The sequence below is a fragment of the Arvicanthis niloticus genome, chromosome 8 (assembly GCF_011762505.2).
Source record: "Arvicanthis niloticus isolate mArvNil1 chromosome 8, mArvNil1.pat.X, whole genome shotgun sequence".
Classification (NCBI taxonomy): domain Eukaryota; kingdom Metazoa; phylum Chordata; class Mammalia; order Rodentia; family Muridae; genus Arvicanthis; species Arvicanthis niloticus.
Genome location: NC_047665.1, coordinates 35076417 through 35097377, shown reverse-complemented (window position 1 = coordinate 35097377; position 20961 = coordinate 35076417). Strand labels below are relative to the sequence as shown.

The 20961-nt window shown below is 33.6% G+C and overlaps 1 protein-coding gene across 2 annotated transcripts; it reads left to right on the top strand.

Annotated features, from left to right (window-relative positions):
• Nucleotides 1–13389: 13389 nt before the first annotated feature.
• On the top strand, nt 13390–19263 carry LOC117713936 (prolactin-3D4). Of its 2 annotated transcripts, none has more exons than XM_034510487.2 (5): nt 13390–13420; nt 14578–14732; nt 16216–16323; nt 17775–17954; nt 19066–19263. In XM_034510487.2, the coding sequence occupies exons 1-5, from the start codon at nt 13390–13392 to the stop codon at nt 19261–19263; spliced, it is 672 nt and encodes a 223-aa protein (XP_034366378.1). The 2 variants fall into 2 exon arrangements, with proteins under 2 accessions (XP_034366378.1, XP_034366377.1); XM_034510486.2 differs by having other exon boundaries at nt 14575–14732.
• The last annotated feature ends 1698 nt before the right edge of the window (nt 19264–20961 follow it).

Sequence of the window (20961 nt, the reverse complement as noted above, 5' to 3'; positions counted from 1 at the left end):
ACAATGGAGATATAATCATAAGATAGCCATTATAAGAGCTGACAAGGTAGGTGTCTGAGTAAAGCTTCAGTGACTCTGTTCTTTCATGTAATGGGTCACATTTTCTTGTATTATCAAAGATATCCAGTAAGCATCAAGATTCAGAGTCATCACTGGATCAATATCTCTATATACTATGGAGAAATTTCCCTATACTCCTTGACTCAATGTGTGGTGTCATAGCCTGCTAGAAACATGATGCTCCATGTCCTGTGTCACAACTTGTCTGACCATAAAATGAGTACTCTTAGAGGGCAATACCTTAAGTTCACATCTGGACATAAGAAAACACAGAAAAACACACACGCACAAACTCACAAACACACACACACACACTACAATAATTAAATCTTTTGAATCTTTATTTCTAAAAGCTCAAATGAAATATTATTGTATTCTTTGGGGACATAGGCACAGGTCTACTCATACCAGCTAGACATATGATGTAGGAAAAAGTAAGGATATAATAAAATTATGTTTTAATGAGCCAATCATTTTATTGAGGTTAAATACCAGAGTATAGTTGAAGGGTTAAAAGGAGAGAAAAAATCGCTAAAAGACAATTTGGTAAATGAAGATCACACAGCATGTGTGAAAGCTCAGGACTCAGGAAAGCTAGAGCACATTGTAAAACTGGTCAGCAGCTCAAAATGTTGGGGAGTCTGCTTTCCAGTCATTCTGATGTTTCTAAGTTTTTTCTAGGCCATTCAGCTGTTTCTTTGCCTTCTTCGTGGAACATACCTGGCCTGAGTTTCTGGGAAGTCAGCTTTTCTAAAAATTTCTCTCTGTAGTTTATATAGGACATAATTTTTTCCATAGAGAGTCCTACTGAAATATGATAAATTTCAATGTCTTCCTTTTGTAAAGTTTTTTACTGCCTATACTTATTGAGCTTCCCAGATGTTTTAAAACTCCCTTTAGTACATCTTGGGTCACATCATCCTAAATTTTTTTTATTAAACTTCCCTCCAAAATCAAAGTATTTAATCTTAGAGGAAATGGCTTAGCAATAGATAGTTGAATTGATAGAACTCCATACAGTTTACTCTTAGAGGATAAAGAAACATGAAGATCCCTGGGTGTCTGAACAGCCAGTTTATCCTAATTAATGAAATTCAGGTCAACAACATTTCTGAGAATGACACCATGGTTGTTCTTTGCTGTAACTGTGCAGACATATCCAGAAAAACACATACATTAAGAGAGAAATTCTGAGACCACCTCAAAAATCAGAGCAGCCACTTCCATTTCTAGCCTATTCATTGAATGTGAAATGGTTTAATAGGTACAACTTCAGTCTTATATGAGAACACTGTAGAAATTTGACCAACTTAAAGGATTTCCTTGAAAATAATCACATGGACAAATGACCATAAATTTTTCTGATTGTGGATTTAGAGCAAAACTGTCTATATGAAGGTGTTTCTAAACACCAGTAGCATGAGTCTCTATAACTTTATTACAAAATGGGGACAGGGAGAAAATGGTAGAGTAAATGGCAAAGTTACTTAATTCTATTCTTTAATTTATGACTGAGGTAAGGGAGAGAATACATGTTATTTTCTCCTTCCACTCATGCCTAACTACATCCCAAGATGTCTGAAAACATGTAGCACAAGTTTAGACCACATCCAAGTAATTTTTTTCCTACAATTTTCATATAACAACGTTTGTTGAACTTCTCTGGAACTGTGACTTCTGGCTCTTACATCCTGGAAGGCTTTCTCTATGGTCACTCCTTACCTATTGTTTTGTAGAGTGTCAGAGCAGAAAAACTGCATTGAAGTTAGTTGTTAGAGAATAAAAGAAAAGAAAATTAAAACCATGTAAATAGAGACAAAAAACAAAACAAAATACTTCCTCACAAGCTAAGAATTATGGGTTAATGTTTATTAGTGAGTGTCATGTACATGTAGAAAAAATTGGGGTTTCAAAATCCATTTTTCTTCATTGTTTCTTTTTTGTTCAGTGTTTAACCATATTTTAACAATCTCAAGTAAGTACATCATAAATCAATTTGATTCAGTAATGTAGAAATGACTTTCTCCATGACACTTCAAGTCTTTGTGAAGCTAGGTGCTTTCTCTCCCACTGATGTCATATAACACAGCTATTGTGTTCCAATAAACCTTCTTTCTCACTGACAGGAGAAGCAACCAAAGAGAACTGTCACAAGTAGGACATATGGTAGACTATATAGTAAACACAAAATATGGCTGTTCGATTAACTAATGTGGAAAAATATGAAGACCTAGATAGTTTTATTTATCAAAATTGAGTATAATGACTGCAAATTTACATTTCTGCATTATACATATTATGAAAAATAATAACATATATAATATAAATAACATATGGTGTAGTCTGCCTCATTTCTGTGAAATCTAAGGGTATCTACACAGCTTTATTTCACTTAGTTTAAAGTGATATCTAATCATGTTTTCTTAGATTGAAGACCTTCTAAAAGCAGTCTTCAATATTTCACATGCCTGGGAAGAACCGTTGAAACACCTAGCTTCTGATAGTAAGGGGAAAAGAACCATTGATGTGAAGGGCAAAAATCATGTACTTCTCGGGCACTTAAGATCATACTCAGTAGGGTAAGATGTTTCTACAAATGTCTCTGTTGACCCTATGCATGTGAATAGTTTATAGTGTGATGGAAGAAGAATTTTGAAGCACTTCATTTGTAAGCAGGAAATCTAGCAATCCAAGTTGCTGACTACTTTGCTAGTGAGTGAATGTTTGGAAAGCCAACCTTCTCTAAGGTTCTTTCTTAAGATATCCACAAACTAGTCAGTGATCTCCATAGAAAGTAGCTGGGTCACATAGTAATTTGGGGGTCATGTTTCCTGGGTGGGGTGTACACACCTGTATAAATCAGAAGATCTTATGAAATTCATTACCTGTATCTCCTGTACCTTTGCACAAAAAATGAAACACTCATCTTATATAAGGATGCAGAAAATGCCTGGAGCCAACCAGGGCTGTTCTTTCTTGATTCCTCTTAAGGTAGTGGAGAGGGAAGAGCATCAGTTGGGGCAAGACTTGGTCTTGCAAGATATTTACCACATTGCGGTATAGTAATAAAACTTTTACCTATCTTAAGTAGGTCACTTTGTTTTGGTAGTTGACCTGAGTCCAGTAGAAGCAGTATCTGACATTTAGTACCTCATCATAAAACAGCATGGGATTAAATGCATTATCCTTTGTTCTGTCTCTGTAGGAACTGCCCTTCCTGGCTCTACCTTCAAACCTATTAGTTGGAGATGCAGGAAGAAAAGATGGACACTTTGATTTTAATCTTTATTTCTAAGTTCTCTCTAAAAAGTGTCCTATGAATGTTATCTAAGAAAGTTCTTCTAAAAGGTTCTTCTCTCTAAAAGTTCTTCAAGTCTGTTTACAACGTTCTATTGTCCTCTAAGAAGGTTCCCTCTCTCCCGGCGGTGGTGGCGCACGCCTTTAATCCCAGCACTTGGGAGGCAGAGGCAGGCGGATTTCTGAGTTCGAGGCCAGCCTGGTCTACAGAGTGAGTTCCAGGACAGCCAGGGCTACACAGAGAAACCCTGTCTCGAAAAAAAAAAAAAAAAAAAAAAAGAAGAAGGTTCCCTCTCTTCTCCTCTCCTCCTGTCCTGATGTAACAATCAGTAACTTCCTTCCAGTGCTATGCACTATAATGTAATCTTTCCTAGTCTTTTGTACCTTTTCTAGAAGGATTTATCCAAGCATCATTTTTCCCCAAAAAGTTCACTACAAGTTCAAATATAGATTCAAACTATAAATTGAATAAGAAGTTTACAACAGAGAATGTTTACATACAAATCCACTAGGAGTAATTATCTGGCTAAACTCTCATTAGCTTTCACTTACTCAACAGGGTCACTGAAAGTTAAAACCCTTAATTTTTGTTACTAAGTTATTAGTGAAGTTTTGTTAATATTTTATCTTCTGCCTTTACACCTATAGTAAATTTTTACTTCCCTTTTTATGACCTTTGGCTAATTGTTTTACAATCTCTTGAAATGTGCTCTAAGTTTTACATACCTCTTACTATCTCAGAAGCAATCAACTAGTAACACTTGAAGACTGGCAGAGGTCTTATTGCACTTTTGACATCAGAAAGAATTTAATAGCAATCTTTATCTTATAAAATCTTATAAAAGAACTTAATATTACCAATATAATTTTGTGAATTTTTATAGTATCATCATTATGATTTAAGAAATCATCTATTTTCTATATAGTGTCACTACAAAAGAGCACATCTTTGTTTTTCTACAGAGATCTGTTCAAAAGTATGGGATAATACTTATTGATATATATTATATATATTGATATATATCAATATATTATATATATGTATATGTATATATACATATAATCATGAGAAAAGATTGTTAATAGTAGGAATATTTCCTAAAATATAATCTTATTAGCAAATCTGTCATTAACTTTATCAGTCCATGGTGGAACAATCTCAAGAAGATTACCTGCTAGTTTTTAGCCTCTCCTTAACGACTCCTGGCAACAAAAGTATATAAAATGTAGATTGGATGTAGAAGAAAGGTAGAAGAGAATCAGGCCACTCTACTAAAATTCCTAAGATATAAAGGATACATCAGAAAATATATTGAGAACACACAAAGCTCACTAAAGTGAAAGAATTACTACTAGAGTCTAAATGTTTTTTACTTAAATCCTTATCTACAGTCAAGGAGTATCTTTCTCATTCACCATGTATCTACTAGTGTATGAATATAGTTCATCTGATATCAATGGCACAGTAATAAATCTGTACACCTATTTTCATTCAAGTTTTTAAGTGTTAATCTCTTTACTTTAAACCTCAGGAGTTTTCACTAAAACTCTCTACTCCTCTTTTTTCTACCAAGTATTTTCTTTCAAAATTTAGAAGAAATTTGCAGTGGACCTAGGAAATGTCTCATGTCTGTAAGTGCTTTCTTTGCATGTGTGAGGAACCAAATCCAGTTTCAGAATTTGTATATAAAATCACGTAGACCTATCTCTTTATAGTGTTAACAGTAGGGAGGTAGACAAATAGATCTGTCATGAGTTTGAGGTAGAAGTAAACGTAGTTATTTCAAAAATCCAGGGAAAAGTCATTGGAGGAACTTTACCCAGAGTTGGCCACTTACATCTAAATCATGAACATATGAGTACACACATATATACCCATGTACATGTTCAAACTTACATATTTTTACTAGTACAGGAAGTTTTAAGGAAATAGTAATGATGTCAATAATATCTTTCCATTTTATGTTTAGAGGTGGAGCCTAGTTTGGACTGGCAGGCTTTCAGTCATCTGATGAAGACACTCATGTTTTTCCCTTTTATAACCTGAGCCACTGCCTAGAGCTTTCAAGTGTGTGGTTAAGTTACTGGTATGAAATCTCTATAATTTCTTTATGTAGGCTCTTAGTGCTATGTGATTTCTCCTTAGCAGACCTTTTATTTTGTCCCATAATTCGAGTAGGTCGTTCCTTCATTTTCATTGAATTCTAGGAAATCTTTACTTTTTTTATTTCTGCCTTGACCAAGGTGGCATTCAGTATGGCATTCAGTGTGGCATTCAGTATTCTTTTATACATTTAACATGTTGTCTTTAAATCCACTTCCCACTCTCTCTCTTCAATTTCTGCTTGGTGTGCTTCCAATCATTTTTCTTCTAATTTCATATGCTCTGATTTTACTTCATGCAGCTTGTTTGGTCAAAAGTTTAGGATCATCTGCTGGAGCATATGTAGCTTCCCAATGGGTTAATTCTTGTATAAAATTAATTCTCCTTCCAACAATAATTATTATTGGAAGTTTCTAAGCTCATCAATATGAACCTTCTTGGAGAACTAACTCACAAAACAAGCTCAGCAAGTTGTAAGGATTCATTGCATCCTTTCTCACTAGTTATGGCTTTTTGGATGGATCCACATGTACTGCTCTTATAAAAATCTTCACAGCTGTTTCAATTTAATGTGTGCAATGGGCTTGTCATGTCTAGCAAATCTTGTCACTGGTATCTATGAGCAATGCCTCTGACATTATTATAAAGTTCATCTTCAATGATAATCTGTAAGTCTTTTGAGGAAATGTTAAAAGATAACTGTTAATTTTAAAAGCACTATTCTGAATCTTGTTCATTTTCTGTTCACCAGTTAAGTTTATGTACAAATAACTTCATATTGCCTAATGAAGGTTTTATGATGAAGGTGGAGAGTGGCTCCACTGTATAAGTATAACAAAAAGCATCCATGTGGAAGTATTTTATAATGTTCTTTGAGCAGAATAATAAAATCATCTTCTTTCTTGGGACTTATGACATAGGAAAAATGAGATTTGTGCTTAGTTAATAAGAGTAGGAATGAATTTTGCCTTGTGGAGTTGTCTTTAGATTTCATCATATTTGTCAATCTTGCTCCAGGGGGCATATAATTACAGGACATTCATTTAATAACTCACATATTTGATATCTGGATAAATCTGTTAGTGGCTTTCTCCTTTTATAATATAAATCAAATCTTGAGATAACATGAAAACTATTCATTGAGAATCAAGTTCCATGTATGGTATGAGACCCCTTGTCTCAATCTTAAAGAGGGTAATGATAAAAAAGATACTTTAACTTCACAGCTTAACATAATATGCAAAGATACACACATAATAGAAGTCTAATATTTTGAATATTTAATGTCCAATACAACAAAAGTAGCATGAAATTGTTCAAATCTCAAACATAAATTTATACCAATAGTCATTAGAATGCATGAACATACATGGACTTAAACCAAATAGAATAAGTGTAGTAGACCCAAGTGAGGTTATCATCAATTACATTTTGACAAACCAATGATTTTTTTGGTAGTTAAATAGAGAAGTATTGGTGAAGAATTACATGCAGGATGACAATTAATATATGAGAGTTTTATCTCTAAAATATCACACTACCATGTATGAAGGGCCAGGAAACCTGGGACTCTAGTGTGCATGCGTAACTTTCCAGAAGCTCATAACATTGTGTAGTCTATTTTCTAGTCTGATGGTGTTGAGTCTCTTCTGGGTCAATCATCTGGTTTTCTTCTATCTTCACAGAGCATAATTCACCTTATCATCTTTTGGGTAGTTAAGTGTGTTTGAAGATATCTCTCAGCAGTCATACAGAATATATATTCTTCAATGGATAGTCTTTAATGTGATGAATGTCAGATTCTTCCTCAAGCTCTAGAGTTGTTTTCTACCTCAGTTAAATGAGGGTCCCAAAAAGATTTCTCCCCTTAAAATATCTTATTTCACAAACCTTTTAAACACTTATTTTTTGTGGTACACTTCTGAGATGGAAGGATTTAGTCTTAGAGGAATGGACTAAACAACAAGTGTTTGACTTACAAATACTCCATATAAACTATTTAAAACAAGCCCACAAGATTTTCATAAAACAAAAAGAGGAGACAAAAACTAAGTCAAGATCTAAATATGAGATACTATATAAAAATTAATATAACGATATAAAACATTGTAGGACTTAATCAGCTCCTTTTTAGAAATGTCAGAATTTTGCCTGGATTGATCACATGCAGCTTTTATCACTATAGTAAGAGCTGGTGTGGGTAAAAGTGTGTAATGACCCTCGCGTTTCCAGAAAATATTGGCTCACTTTATGTTTATCTCATTTGAAGCTGAAAACACCTTAATGTTTGGAATATTCATGTTCAACAGTGATTCAATGTTTTTGAATAAATAACTCCATAGTGTTTAAGAATGTTATCTGATTAGAACTGAGAGCTCCCCAAATCTATAAGTATGTACACAAGCACTTATGGGACAATATATTGCAATGTTTTTGAGCAGAATATTAGCATAAAATTCTCCCTTAAGCCTATAACATAAGGTAGCAAGAGATTTTGGCCTGGTTAACAGAACAGACATTAATTTTATCCTTTAAAGTATGTCTCAAATCCTACCATTCTTGCTACAGTGGGTATATGATGGCATGCTAATCAATATAAGAAATCACAGAGTGGATGAAACCTTGGTGATAATGTCAGTACCACTTTCTCCTCTCATTTCATGAATCATGTCTTCATATAGTATGAATGCTCTTCACTAAAAATCAACATTGTATGCAACTCAGTATTTGTTTGATTTAATTATATTCTATGATACGTGGTATCAGTTGGCTTCTCCATGGATCACATCTGTGCTAAGAGGGTTTCAGATAGCTGAGCTTGTCTGGAAGTATCTTTGTAAAGTCTTTAGAGAATATTCCTTGTGCCATGCACAGTTCTCCAGGATGTGAATCAATTTCAGGGTTGCCCTGAAGCTGTGTTGCTGTGTTCCACCTCAGCTCAGTGATGGTCTCAAGAGGATGGAATTTTTTACACCTTCTTGGGGCATTTTCTTTCACATCCCTTTTAGCATTTGTATTGCTTAATAAACTTCCTACCAAGATGGAAAAACTTACTTTTAGTGTAAATAGCTAAACAACAGAGGTTTGACTTCATAGAACTCCAAATAAAGTGTCCACATAAGATGATTCCACATAACAATGACAAATCAAATAAGGAGAGTGTAATATAAAATTATTTTAACCCAAGAATACCACATAAGATGAAGTAGAATCCAGAGAATCTTTCTTTTTATCATGAAAACTTGATATTTACAGTTACATAAAAGTAATTAAGCAAACTATTCAACCAAATTATTAAATGAACATTATTTACAAATTGTCAAAAGAAAAATATATGTATCAAGTTCATGACAGTGTTTTTTAAAACTCTTCATGTCATGATACTCATTAATCACTGCATTCTATACATATAAAATTAGCATGTGAGGGTCTTTGAAGTTTTTGCCTTATAAACATAAGTAGCTTCATAAGTACTTTCATCCTCAAATATAAAGATAACTGGCATAGTGACACACACTTGAATCCTAGCACTCGGGAAAATGAAATACAAAGATCACTGGATGTCTGTTTGTTCAGATTATCCTACAAAATATCATTTTAAAATGAGAGCAGCAGTAGTTCTGACAAAGAGACCAAAACTATTCCCAACATGTGTAACATCACACACATACCCACAAACACCAATGCATAAAGATATAGAAACACCTGAGTGTACCTCAAAATCATATGACCTACTTTCATTTTTAAAAACCTATTCACCAAATATGCATTAATGTAATAGTTATAGCTTCAGCCTTACATCTGATGTGGAAAATTGACCAAGTTAAAGGAATTCCCTGAAAATAACCACAGGGACATTTAGTTATAATTTTTTTATGGTGGCTTTATATGCTGGTGTATTCTTAAACCAACAATATCAGTTTCTATGATTTTATCAGAAATTAAATGTTAAAAGAAGAAAATGAACTTAATTTGGTTCTTTACCTTCTGACTGTAAGGTGTAAATTTCTACTTCCTCCCATGCCTGGGGAGACTCTACATTTCTTAAACTATGAAAGAAATAGTTCAGAGATTAGATCATATCTAAGTATGACTGTGATGACAAGAATCTGTCTTTTTCTTGAGGGTTAGGAGCTGTAACCCCATCCTGTCCCAGATGTCTAGTGCAAATAAAATGTTTAGGATTATAAGAAATTCAAACACCATTGATTTACAGAGCTGTACTATAGTAGACAGTAGAAAAATTTATCACTTAATGGAAATTGCTGCTGAGCCATTTTGCACATAACTGATGGATACATTACAATGTGTCAGTGAAGAAATAGTGACAGTTTGATAGCCAAAGTGTAGGGCATAGTCATTTTGGTCAGAATGCATACTCAAAAATAAAACCAAGCCATAGGAAGATGGTTACCTAAACAGAGACTTTGGATGATCCCAGTATATAAATAATCAAGAAGGGTTGTGATAAGAAGTATACTTGAGTCCTTCCACCAACTATTCCATTGGGGTCCCTGTGCTCAGTCCAATGGTTGGCTGCAAGCATCCTCATCTGTATTGGTCAGGCTCTGTCAGAGTCTCTCTGGGGACTACTATACCAGGCTCTTTTCAGTAAATGCTTCTTGGCATCACCCATAATGTCTGAGATTGGTGTCTACAGACAGGATGGATCCATAGGTGGGGTAGTCTCTGGATGGCCTTTCCTTCAGTCTCTGCTCCACTCTTTATTCCTGCATTTATTTCCTTTGGACAGGAATAATTCTGGGTTAAAATTTTTTAAATTGGTGGGTGGCCCGATCCCTCAACCTGGGACCATGCCTAGCCATTGTATATGGTCTCTATAGGATTTTTTCTCCACTTTTGGGGGGTATTTTGGCTGATGTCATCCCATTGGGTCCTGGGAGCCTTTTGCTTCCCTGGTATCTAGGAAGAACAACAATATCACCTAAGTGGGCCACCCAGAACTCCCAGGAACTAAATCATCAATGAAAGAGTACACATGAAGGGATCCATGGCTCCAGCTGCATATGTAGCAGAGATCCGTGGGAGGGGAGGCCCTGGGTCCTGTGGAGGCTTGATGCCCCAGCATAGGAGGATGTTATAGGGGAATGCTAGTAGGATGAGCCAGGAGTGGCTAGGTGGGTGGGTACAGGAGCACCCTCATAGAGGAAGGGGGAAGAGAAATATGATAGGGGTTTGTGGAGGAAAAATCCGGGAAGGGGAAAACATATGAAATGTAAATAAAGAAAATAACCAATAAAAAAAGAAAGTTATTGTTATGTTAATGCATTGAATCCACAGGCCTTTTTGATACCATTGATATTTTAACAATATTAATTTTTGAGTATATGAATATAAAGCTTTTTTGTTTATTGTGTCTTCTATTTTGCCCATTATTGTTTTGTTGTTCTTTGTGAACCTTATGTGGTTCTGGTGTCTATTTAATGGTGAACTACACAAATTTGAAAAAGTTCTCTCTTTTAACTTTTGACATAATTTGTAAAGATTTAATGTAAATCTCTATTCAAATATTCATTAGATTTCACTAACAAACTTGACAGACCCAGAATTTTTCTTTAATGGGAAACATTTTATTATTTCAACCTTATTATTCACTTCTAATTTGTTTATGATATCTATTTCTTCTTTTGAAATACAAATATGCCTAACAAATTAAAGATTTCATTATTTCTGATGAGTAGGCAACTGATACAGAAAGGATAAGAATGAACTTGATCAGTGATTCTCCTTTGATTTTATTCACAGAGGCACTCTGAAGGACTCTCCCATGATGCTCTCATTTGTTCTTGGTTGGAAAGAAATGAAATACAACCAAAAAATGTACATTTTTTTGGGCAAAAGAAGACTAATGCATTGTTGGTGGGAGTGTAAAATAGTAAAACAGTTATAGAATTTTCTTAACAACCTAAAATAGAAAAACCAGATGATCCAGAAATTTCACTAATTATACAAAGTCAATTAAATTAAATCAATATAAAAAATACATGTCAAAAAAAAAAACCCACAAATAACAACAACATATGTTCCTGGAAGCTAAATGATACAATATTGATTTGAGGTCCAGTAGGGATTAAGGCATCAAAGTATATTGTGGTAATATATCCCTGTTATATTAAGAATATGAAAGTAAATGAGTAATGTAGATTCAGGATTATATAACGGGTTGCTTCAGCATGAAGTATAGGCAAACTCAAGTTATCGGCAGTAATTAGAGATGTTAAGATAGAAGTGTAAAATTCATTTTTGGACCCTCTAGTAAAAGAAATTTGATCAATAAACAACTTGTAGTCACCAGATTTCTGAAGTACATGTCACATTCTTAATGGAGTTTGACAGGAGAATGAGTGTATCAGAAACAAGCAGGATGTAGCCCTACTTGATCCAGTAATGCACCTAAGTATCCCCTCAAATACTTTCATCTATTTAGAGAGACAGTGCAATGCAACATATCAAGATGAACAAAACAAGGTCCAGGTAGAATGATGCTTTATTATATATAACTAGAGTACTTTCTCCTATCCATTCTTTCATAAACAACTTGCTCTTAAATAGTTGATAAGCCTTGATACTTTTTCATAATCCAGCACACCTTGTTAAATTTTATTTGTATTTTTACAAATTCTTATTTCAAATGCTCACCATTTATAATTGCTCAGTGAAATAGAACCATGCTTTAAATGACTTACTGGTCTAATAAATTGTTTTGAAAGTAATAGACAGCAGTAAAAATACAAAGTAAATTTTACAAGAAACTCATGAGACATTGAAAAAGTAATGACAGATATCTATAAGTCAATTGGTATCTCAGTGTCCAAAATTAGTTTTTTTCTAGAAATTTTTCATAGGATGCACATGACTTCAAAAATTTATACATGCTGTTCCCACTGTTGTTGATTTGTAGAAAAATAAAATGGTTAGACCAATTGCCAAATAAAGTGAATATTTTGGTCAAGCAACATGCAAGATTTTGGCTATTACTATTATAGAATCTATGAGAACTGGAATGTGGTTTTTGGTTCCAATTGTCACTATGTTGAATATTTCATAATTCCCAAACATTTTAAAACTCAGGGACATGATAAATCCATCAGCAAGCCTAGCAAAGTGTGGCAAGCAGTGAGTCCATGGCACAGCAGTTAACATTGTTAGCAATAATTATTTTATTTGTTTAAGTTCCAAACCAACTACAACAATCTATATGTTATATTGTAAGTCAGTGAAAATATGGTGCCTAAAAATGTCACAATGTACAACTAAAAGTAGACTTTTGGTAAATGTGCTTCTTTTGGATGTGATGTCCTTGTTAAAGTGGCTCCTAAACGTTTGTGTTTTGAATTATTCATTGCTGGAACTTCTACCTTGTCTATTGAGAGAAACAGTTTACAGTGTTTCTGGTTAATGGAAGAGATTTGAGTTTAGTCAAACAGTCTACAAAAATTTTCTGTTGTAAACATAGAGAGTACAAATATTCATATAATTAGTGAAAGCATTGATTATAATCAAAAACACTAGGAAACTTTGCAGAAGACATGACAGACATAAGATCTTGAAATAAGGTGAAGTATAGGAGAAAAATCCTTTCTCCTGCTGACCCGAAAATGAATAATCAATCAGTCGAGATGATCTTGCTGATTTGGAGAATGACTTGAACTCTCAAAATCCTATGGAGGAAATGCAGTGTGACAAATATTGAGGTATAGCTGTGCTGAATGTAAAGAGGATGTTAATATCCCTGGGGGAAGAATGTTGCTGATCAATAGACATTGATTCATTCTGGCCCCAAGCTCTGCTTGGATTTGGGTACAGTCTGGTTGTATATATAGGAGGTAGAAAGTTGGAGGAAGACAACACTCAGGTGAAGCAGGTTTCCTGACTTGGAGCCCACATTGTGGTGGATCATTACAGAGATGCAGCTGACTTTGACTCTTTCAGGCTCTGGTAAATTGCTTTTCAACCATGTACCTCTAAGTAAACCTTAATATTGCATATATGTTTAAGATATATTTGGAGTGTATATTTGCTTTTGACTATAATGTGCTTGTGTTTAGACCTTTTGTGTTTAGACCTTTTGATTACAGTAACAATTATTGAAAGAAATATTTTATGGTATTTCTGGCTAATGGAGGAGATTTGAGTGTAGTAAAACAGTCTCAAACTTAAAATATGTGCAAATAATGACTTGTGGTCTCTGGATCATGGTTATTCAAAATTCTATGTGTTTACATCTACTCTGTATCATTAGAGAACTGATATTTGATCATGATGCCCCTGTAGAAGAGGCAACAAAAAGGTGAAAGAACTTTTTATATTCCACTTACTCAATTAATTGTGAGATCAGTAGCTTTCAAGTAGGACTTCTCCTTGTGTTGTAGACACATGAAAATTCTCAGTTATTTTACATTGTCTTTATTAACAGAATGGCAAAAGGGGATAGTGTTCCTTGTATCTAGGGAGCACCAGCAGTTTTACACCATCTGCTTCAAAGCTTACCTTTCCAGAACAACAACAAAAAATGTAAAACTCAATTTGCATTATTGAAAATATTAAGGCTTATTGAGAATTCAAATATTAAATGAATTAAAAGATTAAATAGTCCAATTGCCTCAAGTGCAGAACAGGAAGTTAAAATCCATTTGTGTACCAAACAGAATACTTGCTCAATCTGAATAACTGTGAATTAACTATCAAATTCCCAAAGTCTTAAGTGATTTTATTTATAAGGAAAGTGAATTAGTTACAATAATTATTTAATAAAATAAAAAACAAATACAAATTCTTGAGAACATCAAAAATGTTCAGATAATGACTTGAGGTCTCTGGTTCAGGGTTATTCAAACTCAGTGGGTTTGTAAGCTACTTGAAAAGCTGCTTTTGAGCAAATGCAAACTGTGAGAAACTCCTACATTTCCAATCTGCTAATGAAGAAATGTCACTATTTTTCTGTATTTTCCCAGTTATGAAAGTGAATACCCTATTAAGTGATAGCAAATCAAATCTCACTGCTGAGGGACCTCAGAAAAGACAGAATTCTAAGATAAGTTATCTGTTGTAACCAAGTATGCATAGATCATCTCAGTTTGTTTCTCTGACAGTAGGAATGCAACTGTTGCTACTGGTGTCAAACTTGCTCCTTTGGGAGAATGTGGCCTCCAAACCAACTTCCTTTGTGTCTACTGAAGACCTGTATCACCGTGTGGTTGAACAGTCTCATAATACATTTATCCTGGCTGCAGATGTATACCGTGAATTTGTAAGTAATGCCCTTGCTTCTAGATTTTTATCTAAAAGGGCTTTCAAATAGCTAAACACAAATAAAATTGGAATGTATCAATTATATAGAAAATGTAGAATAAATGTGAAGTTTATTCACAGAATAAACACAGAATTTGCAGAATGTGAAGTTTCATTAAAATCTCAAAAAAAGTATAAAGAATTAAATGTTATTTTAATGTTTTCTATATTAACTTTAAAAATAAGCTTGTTATGCACTTCGTCATAGGATCTTTATTTCCTGGTAATATCCCCATGGGTTCTGTCTTCATGACCATTTCATACTTACTGATCTGAAGATACATAGTTCAGGAGAATTGCATTGAAGTTAGTTATATAAAAAGAATACATTTAGAAAAAGTCAAAACCATGAGGTACTTATATATGAAAATAATAATACTAAAGAAAATTGAAACCATGCAAATAGTGAAAACAAAAACAGAACAAAAAACAATAGGTCTTTTTAAGTTCACAAATGCTAAGAGTCAAGTTTATCATTTTTTGGAAAGAGACTCAGTGCAATTGAAGACCTGATTTAGACTCAAAATATGTTTTCTCTTCCTCATCAGTTCAGGGTCTGACAGTGAGGAAATAACAGAGAAAATTTCTGTTAAAAATTGAGTATATAGATTATATATTCCTACATTTCTAGGAAATATACATTCCCATTGTTAGTTTCCTTCACTTGTTTTTTCTTTAATTTCTTATTCTTCTGTTCTAATCATTCAGCAGTACATTTCTAATAATCTTTTAATTTTTGTAACTTGTTTGATACATAGAATTAAGTAATTTTGTATTTTCCTAATAAATAAAGGTATTTATTTAAGGTATATGATACAAGTATATTCTTCATATCAGTAATTTAAAAATATTAAATATTTTTAGAATTCATACTTTACTCACTGCTGAATATTTTCTTAAAATATGCCTAGAATTTAATAGTTAATTGTTGACTATATCAACAGTAATGAATTGAACATTTATCAAAAGCTTTGTGTGAAGGAGACCCTTGGTGATATTTGAGAGCAAATTTGTAAAGTTACAATCCATACTTTGAAAAGCATATCACTTTGTACCAATAAAAATAAGCTATTTATAAAACTGCATAAATGATAACAATCTATGACACTTACCTGAATCCTAGGATATCTGATACTTAAAAATGTATTAATCAGGTATTTGGGGGCATTTTGGTTCTTTCTTTATAAATAATAACATTAGCAAAGACAATAAAAAATAGTAAAGAGGGGAGGAGAGGGGGGTGACAGAAAATTAGTTTGCATATATATCAGAAAGGAAAGTTAGGCAGATTATAAATTTCATCAATCCATTGTTTCAAATATTGTATAGTTCTTAAATATTATAAAAATGTGTTGCTTATCAAATGTAATGGTCTTGTGGTCATGTATGTTCCCATTCAATTATGAAACCTCAAATTACTCAAAACTTTAAATTTCTTCCAGGATTTGAATTTTGCCAAGAGAAGTTGGTTAAAAGACAGGATACTTCCCCTGTGTCATACTGCTTCCATCCATACGCCAGAGAATCGAGAGGAAGTCCATGAAACTAAAGTAGGTTTCTTCTCTATTTGTTTTGTTTTGCCAAACAAATACTGTTCCACATGGGGTAGCTTTGCTATATATGGTTACTAAGCCCATCAGAGGTGTGGTAATCTCAGAATTAATGGATAAAGATGAAAATGTAAGAGAATAATGGCATCATATAGTTGATAACTTTAGCACTAAGGCAGATGACTGCCAATTCACTTTTCCTAGTTCTAACTGTCCATATAGAAGCCAATTTCATCAAAACTTTCTGTTTGTCCCTTGGAAAGTTCTTCTCTCAACTGGACACTCATTCTTGAATATACATATAGAGTAAATACAAATCCAGTTATATTTGTGGTATGACACTAAAGGATTTTGTGCTGACAGCACTTGTGTCCTTTCTTCCTAAATTTCTAAACTCTCCAGGACCTACTTTTGCTCCTTCATTATTTGAACAGTCTTTCCTGACTTGTCTGTCTTCTCATGTATTTTAACTGAAAGTCAGCTTCATAAGAGACTCCTCTATAGACTGTCTCATGCTCCTCAGGATGACATCCATTTTAATGAGGTCTTCATAACTCTGAAGAAAATCTAATATATGTTATAATCTCTTCCCTTTGGCTACCTGTCATAAGCATCAGAGTTTGAGTTATATAAAACTAATATATAGATTTATCTCATACACATAATTTATTCTCTAGTCACACTTGTATTAGTAACTAACACAAGTAACATATACATCATACTCTCATAAGTAAATTTACTATGTAAGGAAATTAAAAGAAATAGACTGGAGGAAAACCTTTGTACAGAAGTAATTTTCTAGGTAATATATACAACATTCTGTTGGCACAGAAAGATTTAGTAATAACAAATACTTTCTGACTGTTTTGACAAGACTATAAAGGGAGATTCCAAAGAGTATGGAGAAGTTTTTTTCCCTTTGATGTCAGGTAAGAATTTACCATAATTTTTTTTCATGACAACATGGCCAGGAGAATGCTAGGAGAATAGGACAATAACGATTAAGAGTGGTTATGAAAATGAAAAGTAACATTTTGAAAACATTTTTCTTCAGTGAACAGGGTTCAATATTCTATATATAAAAGTCTCAAGAAACTAATTTGCCTGACTAGTGTAGAAATTATTTGAGCCATTAGCTTCTGACAGTGTTGTCATCTAGGTTATGAGAGTCATGTTTCTGGACACCTAGTAAGCCATATAGACCTTGTTTTCTCATAGATGAGTAAGCAATCAAAGAGAAGAGGTTTAATTTGGACACAAAGCATATATGTTTACACAACATTTATATGATATAAAAATATTTTTATAGTATAAAAACATTAACATACATATAATTTTATTATTATTAATAAAAATATACTGTTGTTTACCTCCATTAAAAAAATACTGGTGTCTAACTACCCAGCTCTATGTCACTTACTTTAATATGATGTCCATTGATGTTTTCTTAGACTGAAGAACTTCTGAAAGCAATAATCAATGTTTCAATTTCCTGGGAAGAACCTCTGAAACACCTGGTGTCTGCAGTAACTGCTCTTCCAGGGGCATCTGTTAGTATGGGGAAAAAAGCTGTTGATTTAAGGGACAAAAATCTTCTAATTCTGGAGGGACTTCAGGCAATATACAATAGGGTAAGCTGTTTCTACAAATGTCTTTGTTGATGCTGTGTATGTAATTGATAAATTGTATAATGCAAAAAGAATTTTAAAATGCCCAAATCCAAGGATACTTAGTAAGAAATCCACAGAACATTGATCTCTATAGAAAATTGCTGTGCCTCAGAATAATTTGAACCATAGCTTTCCTGATGGGGTAGGCACTCTTGCCCAATTCAGAAGTTCTTATGACAATTATTTCCTGTATTGCTTGCACCTTAACACATTAATTAAAATATACTTTTCAAGTAGAAAGATTCAATAAAGTACACAAAATATAGAATAGATATATCTGAAAAGAAGAAGAGCATCAGGACACACTACCAGAACTAATATAGCATGAATGACACTTCTGTGTGTGTGTGTTTCAATATATATGTATATATTGAATTAAATATAGAATTTTACAAAAGGCTGTAAGAAGGCTATGCAAATATATATTTATAAGTAAATATATATATATTTGCTCTCTCCATGTATATGTATGTATATGTGTATATGTATAATAAACAGACAATCAGACAGATATTATATAGTATCTATAATAGCACCTTGCTGGTTCACCATCTGTCTACTTGTGTAAAGATATACCCTATATGAGATCAGTGGCATCTCAGAAATTATATATGGCTATCTCTAAATTATGTTTTGGTGTTTAATTTCTTTATATTAAATTCCATGGTTCCTCACTAAAAACTTAAAGTCCCCTATTTTCTTCTAAAATTCATTAAAAATCTATCAGGAATATGTACTGGGAGATATCACATGTCTCATCCCTTTCTTGCATAGACTTGCCAGTTCTAGAATTGTGTCAAAGAGTGATGTGGTGTTTTCCCTTTGTAACCTCAGACTAGGGAATCAGATTTATGCTGACTGGAGGTTAGATCCAGGTAAGAGGAAGGGTATCTGTCTCAAAAATCAAGGTAAAAGCCAAGGTGGAAATTTACCCAAAATTGAATGCTGACATCCAAACCATGTGTACTTAATACTACGAGAGAGAGAGAGAGAGAGAGAGAGAGAGAGAGAGAGAGAGAGAGAGAGAGAGAGAGTGTCAATAATCAATAATACCTTTCTACTTAATATTTAGACTCAGGCCAACATTGAAGAAAATGAAAAATTTGACTACCCCGCATGGTCTGGACTTGAAGACTTGCAGTCATCTAATGAAGACACTCATCTTTTTGCCATTTATAACCTGTGCCGCTGCATAAAAAGAGACATCCATAAGATTGACGCTTATATGAAAGTCTTGAGGTGCCGAGTCGTCTTTAAGAATGAGTGTTGAATGCACACGCTGCAAAGTCCTGCCAGTATGGTCTTTGTTTTACCAGACTTGTAATGCTGTATTTCCTTTAAGTACATTCAGAGATGTAATGGAATTTTTTTTCATAAAATAAAATTTAGAAATACCAAATTTAATGTAAAAATTGAGGAAAGTCTCTTGTTTCCCTTTAATAGCATATGGATCAAGGCTTTGGAAATATACATGTAACATTTCTAATTTTGACAATCACATAATCTTATTTTAGATCATAGTGTATGGAGGTAGAAAACTTAATAAAACCAAGGAAATAGATTGTTGCTATTCATCAGCTCTATTGGATCAAGGAGATAGTGCATAATGCTGCCAGTCCTTGGCTTGCCAGCCTGTTAAATCAATAACTCTGTCTGGGGGTCCATTTTTAGTTTCAAGCCATGTATTTTGGCTACCAACATGTTGATGTTGTTAAAGACAAGATTCCACACAAGGGGCAGGAATAGAAGTATTCCCATAATAAAAATGGCTAGCATGATCAAGCTACACTTGCCATTCTTGAGGCTTGACTAAGATGGAAATACTGACCCCAGGCCATGAATAATTTTATCTGCAGTATCTGTAGCAAATCTCAGCAGAGCAGAATTCTTTAAATTCATGATCTCACTATACAAAGTTAAAAATCCAGGGGTGTTACAATTTTCTTTGAACTTTTCCCCAATTATAGTGACTATCATTGTAAATTTTAGAAATAACACAAACCCATTGGTGTTTAGTATGACACTTGAGATAGCTTCTTACTCTTAAACTCTCGACCTCCTCTCCAATAATTTGAATAGGATCATAAAAAGTATCAATATGTTGTTTCAAGTGCCTATCTATATCCTCTTGAATACTCAAGAATATTGGTAACATTTTTTGCTAAACGATTAACAAAAGTAGTTGTCTTAACTATTTGTGTCAACCAATTGCAGAAGCAGTGGTGCTACTATTAATGTAATTAAAGCTGCTATACCAGCATTAATCAAGCCAAATACTTCCTGCTTCTGCATAAAGCCTGACTTATTTCTTCCAGAACTTGCAAATTTTTTCAGAATACCAAGGTTTTGTAAGACTCACAGGCAATAAAACAAAAGATGGTTGATAGACCATCATAATGGACATGTCAGGCTTCAACACACTAACACAATTAGAAAGTGTACAATCAACACAACTTACACTGAATAGTGTAGAAGAAACAAAAGTAATTTTAACATGACCAATTAATAAAAGATTGGGAGCTTTAACACATGCACTAACACTTGTTTGAAACCCAGATGCTGTCCCAACTTTATCTATTGTTAATATAACATCATAGAGAAGTGCAGTTAACTTTCAAATATGTCTCTGAAAATATCCAGAACCAGTCTTTAAAAGAAAGACTATCATTTCCAATATTGGATTGATTTCTAAACCAGTCCATGATTGAGTCAGAATAATCAGTCATATTAAAGGAGAGAGAAGAGTCATTATAACTTCTCTTTTGATTCTCTCTTCCACAAGGTCTAAAAGCTTGAAGTAAGGCAGCTTATCCAATCTGAGATATAGGCAAGCACATGTGGGTCAGGACTATATGTCCAATACAGCTTCCCAATCGCAATTGTCAGAGCACTCACTAAAGGGTCCAGGCAGTCTAGGATGAGCTCTTAAATGTCAAAGTTAAGGAACAGTACATTCTCTTAAATTGAG

Bases quoted from the DNA above. Each gene is read 5' to 3' on its own strand.
- LOC117713936 (XM_034510486.2), top strand. From the start codon at position 13,390: ATGCAGCTGACTTTGACTCTTTCAGGCTCTG. The intron at 14,733-16,215 runs GTAAGTAATGCC...AATTTCTTCCAG, and splicing joins CAGATGTATACCGTGAATTT to GATTTGAATTTTGCCAAGAG. The intron at 16,324-17,774 runs GTAGGTTTCTTC...ATGTTTTCTTAG, and splicing joins AGGAAGTCCATGAAACTAAA to ACTGAAGAACTTCTGAAAGC.